We start from the raw sequence: 13,948 nt of genomic DNA, 5'->3' as shown, positions 1-13,948 counted from the left end.
TCAGTTACAGTATTAGATACAGTATTAGATGTATAAACGGGCTCTGCAGTCAACGTGTGTCAATTGCATTATGGAGGAGAAATGAGTCAATCTGGACCTCAGTATCTTTGAAGAATTTCTCTAGACAAGCATTTGGGTTTGGCCGTCAGCCTTAATCCAGGCTCATGGCAGTGATTTGATGTACAGGAAGTGATGTAACCGCCACGACCTGCTGCATGATGACATGCTGTTAAAAATGCGCCGGTCACAGTGCATGTCACAATAACAAATACCAACTGGCGTTTACACTCGATTTTCAGAGCTTTACATCATCCCTGCCCAGAAACTGCACATGGGAAAGTAATAAACAGAACAGAAATATTAAGACAAATAAATAAAAGTAATATTTTTTATTACATTTTTAGACATTGAATTAAGAAATGCATAAAGAAGTACAGTTAACCACTTAATTGGTGAGGAAAGATTGTGCAAATTAGCATGTAAGTGGAATGTGCAATAAATGAATAGTTGTAATTTCAGAGTTATGTGTCACAAGTAGGACTTGTGAGCATTTGGGTAAAATGACATTTATTGGCTTTCACATTTTACAGTTGATCCATCCAGTTTTGACAGGAATTATAGAGATTGGGGGGTGTCGGGAGTAAGGATTAAATGGGGGGAGGGGGGGTTACAGGGCTGTCTGCAGAATACATTGTTGTTGTTCTGACAGCATCATTTCTAGTTTAAATAATAATTTGACTGATTCATTTCATACTGACTGTTAAACACATCTTGTTCACACCTAGGAATCATGCCGACCAACCGTAAAAGGGTACATTTATCCTCCTGTAAAATGTACTGTACTGTACTATACTGCCTGTGTTCTGGTTCAAAACCGTCCCCCTGCAGATTCATCAGCAGCTTGATTTTTTTCGAAAATTAGTATTTTTCTCTACGTTTAACTTAATGTAACCAACTCTATAGGTAACAGATCAAGGATTTACTGCTGCCACTGTAATGGAAACATCCACTGGGCAGATTTTCAGATTAAGCCAGTCACCCCAGGCACAGAAGACTGGAAACAGCCTCTCAGTGAATATATGTTTAAAAGTGCAGAGAGAAGTGTTATTGCTGGGATCAGAGAATGACAGCTCTCCCCTGTCCCAGTCCAGCTGCACTCTGATCCTCTGGGGTTTCCTTCTCACAGACAGAGGGACTGGTGGTGAGGTCATTGCTCTGTATTTACCATTATGCAGCTCTATACTCCATACGCCCCCTTCTGGCATCAGAGGGGAAAGCCCTTTCCTGTTGATGGACTCTGTAACCACACCCAGCCTCCAGGTAACTCCATCCCCCACATCTACATCCCAGCAGTGTTTCCCTGAGCTGAATCCCTCAGATCCCAGCACACTGGGCCATATAAACCTCTCTGAGTTATTAGGATATTCCTGTATCTCATTACTCCAGGTAGCAGCGGTCAGATCATCAGACAGTGTGAAACAGACATTTTCTGTGTTTGGGTCCAGAATCACAGGAGCTGAATAGAATCAGAGAGAATCATTAGAATTCAAAACACTCCATCTGTGCAGAGAAATTACGGAACTGCTCCATTCTGACGTCTTCTACTCACTGTATTTAATCTCTTTCTTCTCCAGCATCTTCTCCCACACTCTGTAGCTCAGGTTGCCCAGGTGTTTGGCCACATTAATCAGGGCTCCTGAAACCTCCTCTGGATCCTGCACTGGGCACTGGGCTCTGTAACAATGTTCAGCCTTCAGTGATGATGCTCCGGTGAGATCACCGGAGAAGCTAACAGATATTAGCAATATATATTTCACCCCCCACCAGATCTCAGCCCCAGCAACAAGAAGCCATCCAAGCTCCCTGATTGGTCCACATGATCACATGATGTACAGGTGAATCCGTGGGGATCTCACACTGACTCCCATTTTACTGCAATTCTGAGTCACTGACTCCAAACCAGTAAAAGTTAAAAAGGGAAGTTTCCTTACCTTCTCTGTATGTCCTTATATTTCTGAAAGGGAGTAAAGAAGATTAATATCAGCTTTACTAGATACATCTATATTTTAACCACTTGAATCCAGTTGTGATCCATCCTCACCAGTAGGAATGAGACGTCTTCAGCTCCCAGCTCCTGTTCTAAGGCTCTGATGGTTTCTGAGAGGGATGATATCTCGTTTGTGATCTTCTCAATCTTCTCCTTCATCATGTGACTCTTCTGCTCCTCTTCCTCCCTCAGTGCAGATATCCTGCCTGCCTCTTCATCCTTTAGGAACTGGTGAAGTTTCTCAAACTCCCCCTTTATCAGTCTCTCTGTGTACCAAGCTTGAGTCTGAAATGAAAGTGAGTTTCCTCATTGCTGTTACAGAGCAGCCTGTCCAGTGATGTCACTGCTGTCCTTACACTCTATAATGTAGGTAGTTCTGTACCTTGATGTGTTCTGCTGTTTGGATACAGGTCTGTTGTAATTCATTGAAATCTGTCAGCTTTGTCTGCAGAGATTTCAGTGCAGACTTCAGGTCCCCCTGGATGAATGAGACATGATCTTTTACTTAACAATCCCAGTACGATTTATTGCACAGGAATTATCAAAAGGCTCCATTCCCACCAAAGGCTCGGTTAGTTATAACTGGGTTACATTTTGACTAAATGCAGATTCACTAAAGCCAATGGGACATCTAGATTTCCCCTGAGTTCAATGTGTCCCTCAGTCAACAAGGTAGGGGCTTTCCTTTCACTTCTTTAACCAATCACAGTCTTCATTTTATGACATCACCAGATTAGTCGGTTTGTTCTCATTTCAAAGGTAAAGGCTTTCAGCCACTGAGCCTGGGTGGTGCAAGTCTTACATTGCGTCATACAGCCTTTGCAGGTAAACATGTTCCTGTTTCGTATGTATGACATGTCCCTTAACAAAAAGCATATAAGCATACAAAAGTATACTTTATAAATCTGTGCACCTTGCTGCTTAACAGAAAACACCCGTTTTGATTAATGTGGTGATGTCATACAATGAAGACTGTGATTGGTTAAAGAAGTGAAACGGAAGCCCCTGCCTTGCTGACCCAGGGACGCATTGATCTCGGGACAATCAGAACGTTCAAAGGCAACATGACATCGGTAATATTCTATCTGTACTCTGTACAGCAGAGTACAACTTCTCCTTTCTAACCACTTATTTACGTACCCGCTCCTCCCTCTGTTACAAATCAGCAGTTAGCTACGTATTATTAGGAAGAATACATTAACTGTCTTTGTGACCATGATATATTGCTTTTTTGCGGTAACCGTTAAACTTTTCAGCGGCGTTAATTTAGCATTTTTAATCAAGAGCCCAAAATGTAGTGTTCCCAGTGGGTACAGTTTTAACTTTGTACATATAGGGGCGCAATTTAAATGGTTTATAGAAAGCGCGTATAGTAATTTATAATAAGCGTAAGTAGTTTCTGTATTTGTATATGATTTTATGACATGTGTATATGTATATTTTTGTAATGACGTCATCAATATAGGGCTCCCCCACTGGGAAAAAAAATCCCCACTATACCACGTGATCTAGTATGCGCTTACAGTAACATGGATAATATGTATTACTAATATTTAAATACCATATTTGGACTTCAAGTGATCCAAATAATTTAATAATTTGCAGAATTCTGTTTGGCTTATGCGTCCTCTACGACTTTCTGCGATCTTTCACAAACGTGAAGAGGTAGCTATACTCTTTATTGTACATTAGAATTAGTCCTATAACATAAATGATAATAAATTATACATGGAATCTATCTCAAGGGACATACAAACATCTCAGGTGGCTTTTGTCATGTTTTTAAAATCCTTTTTAGGTTTTAAGTTTTAAACCTTAATACATCGACCTAAATATAATTAGGAATCAAGAAAAAAGACTTTTTCCTCAAACCTTGTGTTTTTCTGCAGCTTCCTCTGTGGGTCGCAATTTGTGATTTTCATGTTTTTCTGAGGTTTGACAGACGACACACACGGGTGTCTGGTCGTCCAAACAGAAGAGCTTGAATTTCTCATTGTGCAGATGGCAGAGAGCTTCAGAAGCTGCTGCAGATCTCGGAGTCAGGTCAGTGTGACAAGTATCCATAGGAGACTTTCCCCTACAAACTGGACAGTTTCGTATCCAGTTTATTTTAGAAATAAATATAACGGGTCGTGACTATTCCTGTTAAATACAGCTTCGGTTACACCCTGAGTGGTAAAGGCCTGACGTATTTTAGTATGACTGGCTTAGAATTGCGTATCGCCTGCGGAAGATCCCGTATCTAGAATGCGTTCCCGTGGGGGAGGAAGAATGTGGAATCAGACTGACTTCCTTGTGAAACTCTGTTACTTAGTCTCTCGAACAATGCACAGACTAACGACTAACTGTGGCCGAACCCGCACACTGGTACCTCAGCCATAATTGTTAATAAAAGTGGGAACGAGCAGCTTCTATTCAATGAAGCGCATTTAAAACGTAACGTGAGAGTGGAGGCGTGGCACTAATGACCGGCACTGAGGACGGTTCATAGGACCAAGTAGGGGTGCAGTGAACATTATCACATCTGCTGAAATGTCCAGATTACGACCAGCAAAGTCATTCAGAAACAAATAAACAAAGCATTTAGTGTTACTTCCATCACAGCAGTAGAAATCATTCGGTCTATGAAGGATAAACAGGTCATAGATTCTTTTTTTTACTAAAAAGTCCCAAATTTGCATGTAGCACATGCAAATGTAGTCGTTTCAAATGTAAAAGATAAAAACCTAATCATAGGCACAGTGATCTTGTTATACCAGGAAACCAAGGTTAACAGCAGGGCAGTCACTCTGACTCTCAGCACAGTTACGGCTCCTCATTCTACTTTTACTTTCACTATGTTCTTTTACTGAACACAAAATACCTAAAAGTCGCTAGGATTACACTTAGGCAATGTTCATTTCTTTAATCTTATTAGCATTTTAGTATTTAATTTTCAGTTTTCTATTTCACATTCTATTTCAAATTTCACATCTTACTCTCAATGAGACACACATGTATATTCAAGGCAGGGCAAGCTCTGGGGTCAGAGCTCAGGGTCAGCCAGCACTGCTTCCCCCTAGTGGCTGGGGTTATCGGCCGTGCTCCAGGACCCAAGGTGTCTGCTCACCACAGGCTTTGAACCCAGAAGCTGAAAGACACAGGCTGGAGCATTGCAGAGATGCTCACGAGTCACAAAATTAGAGTCCGAGTCAAGTCTGAAGTCTCCTTCGTGGTTCCAATTTGACATTAATATTTATCAAAAATGTAACTGCCTGTTTGGTTTTTTTCTATTAGTAACTGATGTGACTGAATGGGAATCAGCACTTGAACAGTTCATACGGAATATAGTTCCTTTGACCTACACACATTTTGAAAGTAATCGCCATTTCAAATGGCTTTGAAGCAATAAAAATTTTGTATTGTAGATTTTAAAACTAGAACTTTCTCAAAAATAACATTATGATGAAGACATCCATTAAGCAGAACAGGTAAACTTTAATTAGTGTGAACAGTGACAAGCAAAGAGAGTCCAAACTTGGCAACAACAATCAACTATGTGCACACACACACACACACATACCCATATGAAATGAACATGGCTAGTATAACACTTTTATAAAAAGATTTCTTAAGGTTAAGAATGTGCAGATGCAAAACATTAACACTCTTAATTGCTCTTTGACTACAAACAGTGAAACATTGTCCATGTTTTGTACTCATGGACAGCATTTATAGGATTCCCACTGAATGCATCTTCGAGGCTTCTGGGACCTTGTAGTGGTAGGAATAGCATTTTAGAGAAAAAAACTTCATTTTCTCTTTCACTTCAGCGCCCCCTGCTGTTCATACTGCAAAAAGGTTTAAATTTCTGGTGTCACAGTAATGTTGTAGAAGTTGCATTTAAAAACCTTGGACCAGCAATAGAGGAGGTAAATGAAGCTTTTACTGGTCTCCATGTTGAAAAATGCACATTCCCCAGTAGCATTGCCATCCTGTCCAGTTACTGTATTAGATACATGAACAAAACCTACATTCAGGACAGACATTATGTCCATAAATAAATGAGCTCTGCACTAAATGTGTATGAATCTCATTCTGAAGAAGAAGTGGGTCAATCTAGACCTCAGTTTCTTTGAAGAATTTCTCTATCCTCCTGAGACCCCACCCATTCATGCATGTATGTCCATTGTAGTGGACATTTTGTTTTTGCATCTCTTTTCACTGATGTAAGGAAACATATTTACTCCTGTTGTACACTAAAGAGGACATGCTGTGAAATTAAAAATAAAAATGAATTTGAAAAAATCTAAATTGTAAGTTGTCTTATTTCCTCCAAAGACAAATAACCTAAAATTGAAGGACACTTTTTTCCTTGGGTCTCAGGAGGATATACAAGCGTTTGGGTTTGGCCGTCATCCTTAATTCAGGCTCATGTCAGTCATTTGATGTACAGGAAGTGATGCAACCGCCATGACCTGCCGCATGATGACATGCTGTTAAAAATGCGCCGGTCACAGTGCATGTTAGAGTAAGAAACACCAACTGGCATTTACACTCGATTTTAAAGAGAGACGGCACCGGCACTGCAGTAACATTTGTACGCAGTTATTTACGACTCGTGAAGTATAAATATTTAAGATGAATCTGCTGTCTGAACAAATATGAAATATGGTTTGGAATTTAACGGAAAATAACGGTCATACTCCTCCACAAATAGTGACCTTGTGGTGGAGGGGTTTGAGTGCCTCTGTATTCCTAGCAGCTATATTGTCGGGGGCAATTTCCCCCTGTTAGGGTCTCCCAAGGCAAACTGGTCCTAGGTGAGCGGCCAGGCAAATTGCAATTCACATAGACCCCACAGGAAGATTTACAGAAGGACCCAGGTTTTTGTGGGAGCTCACTGTCGAGTATCTGGTAGCTGGGTCTACCCATGGGGCTCAGCTGAGTATAGCCTGACACAATGGGTCTGCCCTCCTGTGGGCCCACTACCATGGTGGAACCATGGGGGTCAGGTGCTATGTAGAACAGGTGGCAGTCGAAGGCAGGGGCCTCAGTGTACCGATCATTGGCTACCAAATCTGGCCTTAGGAATATGGAACATAACCTCTCAAGTGGGAAAGGAGCCTGAGCTGATGCGGGAGGTAGAGAGATACCGACTTAATAAAGTCGGGCTCACCTCAACGCATGGCTCGGGCTCTGGAACCAAACTCCTGGAGAGGGACTGGATTCCATTCCACTGTGGAGTTGACCATGGTGACAGGCAATAGGCAGGTGTTGGTCTACGTATAGCTCCCCGATTTGGTGCCAGTACGTTGGAGTTCACCCTGATGAACGAGAGAATCACCTTTATTCAACTCTGAGTTGGGGGATGGGCTCTGGCTGCTGTCTGTCCTTATGCATAGAACACCAAGCTCAGAGTATCTTCTTGGAGACCTTGGTAGGGGTGCTGGAAGGTGCCCCTGTTGGAGACTCTACTGTTCTGCTGTGGGACTTTAATACTCACATGGAAGAGTGTGGTTGGGAGGAATGGCCTGGCCGATCTGGACCGAAGCGGTGACCAGTTACAGGATTTCTGTGGTAATCACAGTTTGTCCGAAACTAACATTAAGTTCAAACATAAGGTGCCCAAACGTGTAGCTGGCACCAGAGCACCCAAGGCTGCAGCGTGATGATTGATTTTATAATTGTATTGTCGGATTTTCTTCTGCGAGACAAAGATCCCTGATGTCCCTGGAGGGGTCCTGTGGGGGGGCTCCAGAATAGGGGGTTTGGGGTCCATTGTCGGGGCCAAAGGGGGTCATTAGCTTCCTGTATAACTGGAGCAAGAGTTTGGTTCACATTATTGGCAGTAAATCAGACTCTTTCCCAGTGGGTGTTGGACTCTACTTGAGCTGCCCTTTGTCACCAATTCTGTTCATAGGATTTATGGACAGAATTTCTAGGTGTAGCCAAGGGACGGGGGGGGGGGGGGGTCTGGTTCGTGACCCCAGGAAAGCATCAGTGCTTTTTTACAGATGACATGGTCCTGTTGGCTTCATCAGGCTGTGACCTGCAGCAGGGGGGAGGAGTAGAGCCGCTGCTTCTCCGTATTGAGAGGAGCCAGTTGAGGCAGTACGGTCATCTATCAAGGTATGCTCCCTGGGAAGATGTTTCGGGCATGTCCACCTGGCAGGAGACCCAGGGGCAGACCAAGGACATGCTGGAAAGAGTATTTCACTCACCGGCCTGGGAATGCTTTGGTATGCCCCTGGAGGAGCTGGAGGAGATGGCTGGGGAGAGGGAGGTCTGGGCATCCCTGCTTAGACTGCTGCCCCAGAGACCTGACCCCAGATAAACAGTGGAAAATGGATGAATGAATGAATTTGTTGTTATGATTTTAGTGCTCAAATGGAAACAGAAACATTAGCTGGGCAGATTTTCAGAGGAACCCTGTAATCCCAGGTACCAAAGAATGGAAACAGCCTCTCGGTGAAAGTGTGCTTGAAAGTGTAGAGAGGAGTGTTGTTACTGGGATCAGAGAGTGACAGCTCTCCCCTGTCCCAGTCCAGCTGCACTCTGATCCTCTGGGGTTTCCTCACCACAGAAAGAAGGGCAGGTGGTGAAGTCATTGCTCGGTATTTGCCATTGCGCAGCTCTATACTCCATACGTCCCCTTCTGAGAAGAGAGAGAAATGACCTTTCCTCTTAATGGACTCCCTAACCACACCCAGCCTCCAGGTAACTCCATCTCCCACATCTACATCCCAGCAGTGTTTCCCTGAGCTGAATCCCTCAGATCCCAGCACACTGGGCCATGTAAACCTCTCTGAGTTATTAGGATATTCCAGTATCTCATTACTCCAGGTAACAGCGGTCAGATCTTTAGACAGTGTCAGACGGACACCTGCTGTGTTTGGGTCCAGAATCACAGGAGCTGAATGGAAACAGAGAAACATTAGAATTCAAACAACTCCCTCTGCACAGAGAGATTATGGAACTGTTCCATTCTGACATCTTCTACTCACTGTATTTAATCTCTTTCTTCTCCAGCATCTTCTCCCACACTCTGTAGCTCAGGTTGCCCAGGTGTTTTACCACATTAATCAGGGCTCCTGAAACCTCCTCTGGATCCCGCACTGGGCACTGGGCTCTGTAACAATGTTCAGCCTTCAGTGATGATGCTCCGGTGAGATCATGACCAGAGAAGCTAACAGAGACTAACAATATATATTTCACCCCCCACCCCGATCTCAACCTCAGCCACAAGAAGCCATCCGAGCTCTCAAATTGGTGCACATCATCACATGTACAGGTGATTCTGTGGGGATCTCCAAACCAGTAAAAGACAAAAAAGGGTTTCCATACCTTCTCTGTGTTTCCTTATAATTCTGAAACAAAATGAAGAACAACAATGTTTATCACTTTACTTGACGGGGCAAAGGAATTTAGTGAAGGCCAAATCATACTTTTCTGTAGGTGCCTTCGACTGCGGACGAGGGTAAGTGACGTTAATTTCGTCATCAGGGGTTAGCTGTGGACGGCTGTGGACGGATTTCTTGTCACATTTAAGGTAGTCTGAGCTAAATGTAAGTGATCGAAGATAAAGTTCATTTAGCCCAGACTATGTTAAATCCAATAAGTTATCCAGCGAGAAATCCTGCTTCGGGGAACATCCCCCAGGTCTGTTGGAGTATCACTGCTGCATGCAGGTGCCAAAGGCTTTATTCAGTTACTGTGCTGATGTATGGCACAGATGTCGTCATACATCGAGCAAAAAACGCCTTAATTAGTCAGGTGTTAAGTAGAGAATAGGAGTGCCACTGGTTGACTCAAAATGTGGAAAGAGAGTGAATGCAGCAGATATAGTAAGCAGATTAGTACTATGCCTAAAACATTCATGAGAGGCGCATTGTGACGCAAAAGTTAGTAATCTGCATAAATTCAGTGTATCATGTTTATTAAATTCTTTTCATTTTAACTAACAGAATTCACATGTGGTCTGTCCTCACCAGTAGGAATGAGACGTCTTCAGCTCCCAGCTCCTGTTCTAAGGCTCTGATGGTTTCTGTGAGGGATGATATCTCATTTGTGATCTTCTCAATCTTCTCCATCATCATGTGACTCTTCTGCTCCTCTTCCTCCCTCAGTGCAGATATCCTGGCTGCCTCTTCATCCTTTAGGAACTGGTGAAGTTTCTCAAACTCCCCCTTTATCAGTCTCTCTGTGTGCCGGGCTTGAGTCTGAAATGAAAGTGAGTTTCCTCATTGCTGTTACAGAGCAGCCTGTCCAGTGATGTCGCTGCTGTTTTTACACTCTGTAATGTAGGTAGTTCTGTACCTTGATGTGTTCTGCTGTTCTATTCCAGGTTTGTTGTACTTTATTCAAAGCTCTCAGCTTCTCCTGCAGAGATTTCATTGCAGACTTCAGATCCTCCTGGATGAAAGAGATGGCAGAGCTGAGCTTTTCCTGAATGATCCCAGTATGATTTATTGAAGGAATTATCAACAGGCTCCATTGTCACCAAAGGCTCAGTAAGTTATAACTGGGCTATAATTTCGCTAATTGCTGATTCACACCAACACTTGGATGAAATGAATAATGTGCTTTTGACTATCACCCATAAATGCTCAAATAGGAATTAAAAATGTACCTCATACAGATAAAATTTCAGCACTGACTGTCATGACTTATCATGGGGAAGGAGTGATGATCCATTTATAGGTTTGGGTAAATTAAAAGGAAATTTATTTTACGAACAAACATTCAAATAAAAGTACAAACCAAACGTCCACTAGGGGACAAAACAGAAGGCAGGGAGGGGAAACCAGGTGGGACAAGGGCTGACCTGGACACAGGGAAGGATCGGGGAAAACTATAATAATATAACGAGTAACACTGTTGTGATGGTGCTTTCAGACCAGGTTGGTCTGAAGCGAAACTTTCAGGTGCCCTTGTGCGTTTCACTAGTTATTGGGTTTCAAGTGCTGAGTAATGGAACCTACCAGAAAAAGGAAAAGTTGTCCTTTTGGGGAACATATTGAAATCGAATCATAAGGTAAATATTATTTGCCAATACCCAGATTTTTTGTATTGCATTATTTTTCTTAATTCTTTTATAACAACTCTAGTATCCTCATTTTCACATATCTAACATTTTATTTCAGTGATCATCAAACTACGATCCGCTTATCAGTGTATTTCATGGTCGCCAACTGTCATGCATCTGGCGTGACACTTATGCTTCCAGACTGTCATGCTCATGCAAAAACTCTGATGGCAAATGTATATTATTTCACTATAAACCGAAAAGTAGCTACATCAAAAGTGTTGCTGGCAAACCTAGTATTTAAGAATGGGTGACAATGGTGGCACTCGGGAAGTGGCTGGACTTCCCATCTTGCAGAAAACAGCATGTTTATTTCCCAAGAATCTCCACCCAACTGCTTTCTGTTCTAGTTCCTCAACTAATAGACTATCGTGCCAATTATGCAAATTTCATGGATTCAAATCCCAGAGAAAATGCTGAAATTGTAACTCTCTCTACTGCAAGTTGTGCTTGATAAAAGTGTCAGATACAAAGGTGGATAGTTCAGGGCCAGAAAGTAAAAATCTAGAACATGATTTTGTTGAAACCAACCAGCTGAGTACTCTTCAGTGTTTCTCCTACCGTTATATTAGGGGGGGCGCCCTGCCCCCCCAACGGCACCTCCCGCCCCTGCTTGAAGGTCAAGTTAATTTCACAGATCACAACAGACGTCATTCAAGCTTACCTTTCCTATAGAACAGGTCTATACATTGTCCTTTTATTAAACAAATTAAATAGTTTTAGGTTATTTACCTTATTTACACAACAGCTTGTCATTTTTCTCTCTACACGGTCGTGCATTTACAATTCTCCTCTGCTTTGTATCGCTCTTGGCGGAGTTCCGCCCCGATTCGCGCTAAATGAGCTAAAAAACTACCTTATTTCATATGCATCCCATGTACAGTGTCACATAAATGAAAATGTATTTGTAAAGCTGAACTTTGATATTCACCAGGGGTGGCCAATCTTATCCGCAAAGGGCTGCTGTGTATGCAGGATTTTGCTGCAACTCCCTAATCATATTACTAATTAGAGGACTGATTGGCTGAAGAGTCCTCACACCTGAGTTTGAACAGCTGACCTACAGGTTATCCCAAAAACCTGCATAGGATGGCCAGTGACCCCTGTTGGCCAAATGGGGGAAATGATGAGCTCACAAGACAGGTCCTGACACAAACAAAATTGAGAAAATACCCAATTGATGGCCTATTAAATAATGCCGCATCAGTACAATACTATTCTATATAATGCTGTATATTTTTATTGTATCTTTCAGACTACTTCTTTACATAATTGCTGTTACAAAACTGTAATACTCATAGTATTAATATTAGCAAGTTTTTCTATTGCTCATTATAATAATTATAAAAATAAAAACAATAACAATTGTATAAAAAACCATTGTAGATGGAATCTGCCTCAAGGACTAAAATCTCGGGTGGTTTTTGTAGTATTTTTAAATTCCACTTTAATCCATCTACATGAAATGCATCTGAATAACAAAACAAGAAGAAAGACATTTTCCTCAAACCTTGTGTTTTTCTGCAGCTTCCTGTACGGGTCGCAGTTTGTGATGTTCATGTTTCGCTGAGGTCTGACAGACGACACACACAGGCGTCTGATCGTCCAAACAGAAGAGCTTGAGGTTCTCATTGTGTATATGGCAGAGAGCTTCAGAAGCTGCTGCAGATCTCTGAGCTCTGTCCTGTAAGAAAGCCTCACACGTATTCTTCAGGGCCAGATTAGGGAGAAGACCATCCATAGAAGCCCTTCTCCTGCAAACAGGACATACCCGAGAGCCCTTCTCTCCCCAGTACTGCTGTAGACAGACTTTACAGAAGCTGTGGCTGCACTTCAGGACCACAGGATCCCTGTAGATTTCGTAGCACACAGGACAGGTGAGCTCCTCTTCCAGCCCAGAGGACCTGGCTGCCATTTCTTCAGAGTGACTCTCAGCACATGGCTTCCCGAGAGATTTGCTTTCACTTTTATTCAGTTCAAAACAACAAAATACTGGAAGTGCAATGTTATTTGAATAATGTAATCAATTTCATTCTTCAATTTAAAACAATAAAAATACATTCTGAGAAATTTGAACTGTGCCTCCTTTCTTTCTTCCCGCACACCAGACGTGCCCACACAGGTATTGTGTATAAATTCCTTAAAGGAGCAGCATCCTCCTCCTGTATATAGGACTGTACTGTTTATGCTCTCGTTCGGTGTTGTACACGGTGTGAGAGCCCAGCACTACATATTTAAAGAAAATGAAATGGTGGTTAGTACCAATTTTTGCCACATGGTTTTTGCGACAGTTTGATGCTAAATGACTTTGATTGGTAAAATCATTGGGCATGATCTATAAATACACTTATTTTCCCAGCTGGAAGATGGAATTTTATGAAAGCATGGATATTGTGGCCAGGTTTATGATGAAACAGACAGGAGATGTACACAGGATGTGAACTCAATGCTTTGAGACCACAATTCCAAAGTCAGGAATACAGCTGTGAACAGAAACAGCTGGAGAGTCACTCATCAGCTTCCATGAAGAAGGTAAACGGCTGTCATGCTGCCATCTTCAGGCTACAAAGCAGGCAGCAGCGAGAATCATCTATAATATTTAGCGTAAGAGAGCAGTGGGTCTCACATCCTACTAAACCTATTATAGGAACCTTTCAAAGTGCATCAAATTTTCTCTAGTTTGATATAATGAAGAACATTTTAATTCACAGTGCATGGGAAGGGGGTTTGGGAGATTTCCATTGAAGTACAATAAGACACCTAGTGAGTAAGGTGAGAAAAGCAAAGACATATTTTTCTATTAATGTAAACCGTAAAGTGGGGGGGCAATGAGA

The 13,948-nt window shown here is 42.3% G+C and overlaps 2 protein-coding genes across 3 annotated transcripts in view; both read right to left on the bottom strand.

Annotated features, from left to right (window-relative positions):
* Window positions 1-412: 412 nt before the first annotated feature.
* The window catches only part of LOC111849444 (E3 ubiquitin-protein ligase TRIM35-like), a 30,412-nt gene continuing 16,876 nt past the window's right edge, over window positions 413-13,948 (bottom strand). The window contains exons 1-6 of one of the 2 annotated variants that reach the window (XM_023822318.2): window positions 3,920-4,472; window positions 2,430-2,525; window positions 2,102-2,332; window positions 1,992-2,014; window positions 1,610-1,734; window positions 413-1,516 (exon numbers count right to left, since the gene is read on the bottom strand). In XM_023822318.2, the coding sequence (XP_023678086.2) occupies window positions 972-1,516; window positions 1,610-1,734; window positions 1,992-2,014; window positions 2,102-2,332; window positions 2,430-2,525; window positions 3,920-4,111 (1,212 nt within the window). In that variant the 5' untranslated portion in view covers window positions 4,112-4,472 and the 3' untranslated portion in view covers window positions 413-971. Of the gene's footprint in view, window positions 1,517-1,609; window positions 1,735-1,991; window positions 2,015-2,101; window positions 2,333-2,429; window positions 2,526-3,919; window positions 4,473-13,948 lie in introns of those variants that run through there. The other variant, XM_072704471.1, reaches the window with a different exon arrangement.
* On the bottom strand, window positions 5,505-13,225 carry LOC111849416 (E3 ubiquitin-protein ligase TRIM35-like). Its single transcript, XM_023822259.2, has 6 exons — window positions 12,625-13,225; window positions 10,346-10,441; window positions 10,018-10,248; window positions 9,374-9,396; window positions 9,034-9,158; window positions 5,505-8,942 (listed from the first exon to the last, which is right to left on the bottom strand). The coding sequence occupies exons 1-6, from the start codon at window positions 13,027-13,029 to the stop codon at window positions 8,413-8,415; spliced, it is 1,410 nt and encodes a 469-aa protein (XP_023678027.2). The 5' UTR covers window positions 13,030-13,225; the 3' UTR covers window positions 5,505-8,412.

The sequence above is a fragment of the Paramormyrops kingsleyae genome, chromosome 21 (genome assembly GCF_048594095.1).
Source record: "Paramormyrops kingsleyae isolate MSU_618 chromosome 21, PKINGS_0.4, whole genome shotgun sequence".
Lineage (NCBI taxonomy): Eukaryota > Metazoa > Chordata > Actinopteri > Osteoglossiformes > Mormyridae > Paramormyrops > Paramormyrops kingsleyae.
This window is presented reverse-complemented; position numbering and strand designations above follow the sequence as displayed.

Bases quoted from the DNA above. Each gene is read 5' to 3' on its own strand.
- LOC111849416 (XM_023822259.2), bottom strand. From the start codon at position 13,029: ATGGCAGCCAGGTCCTCTGGGCTGGAAGAGGAGCTCACCTGTCCTGTG. The intron at 9,159-9,373 runs GTATGGAAACCC...ACATTGTTACAG, and splicing joins TATAAGGAAACACAGAGAAG to AGCCCAGTGCCCAGTGCGGG. The intron at 8,943-9,033 runs GTGAGTAGAAGA...GTTTCCATTCAG, and splicing joins GAAGAAAGAGATTAAATACA to CTCCTGTGATTCTGGACCCA.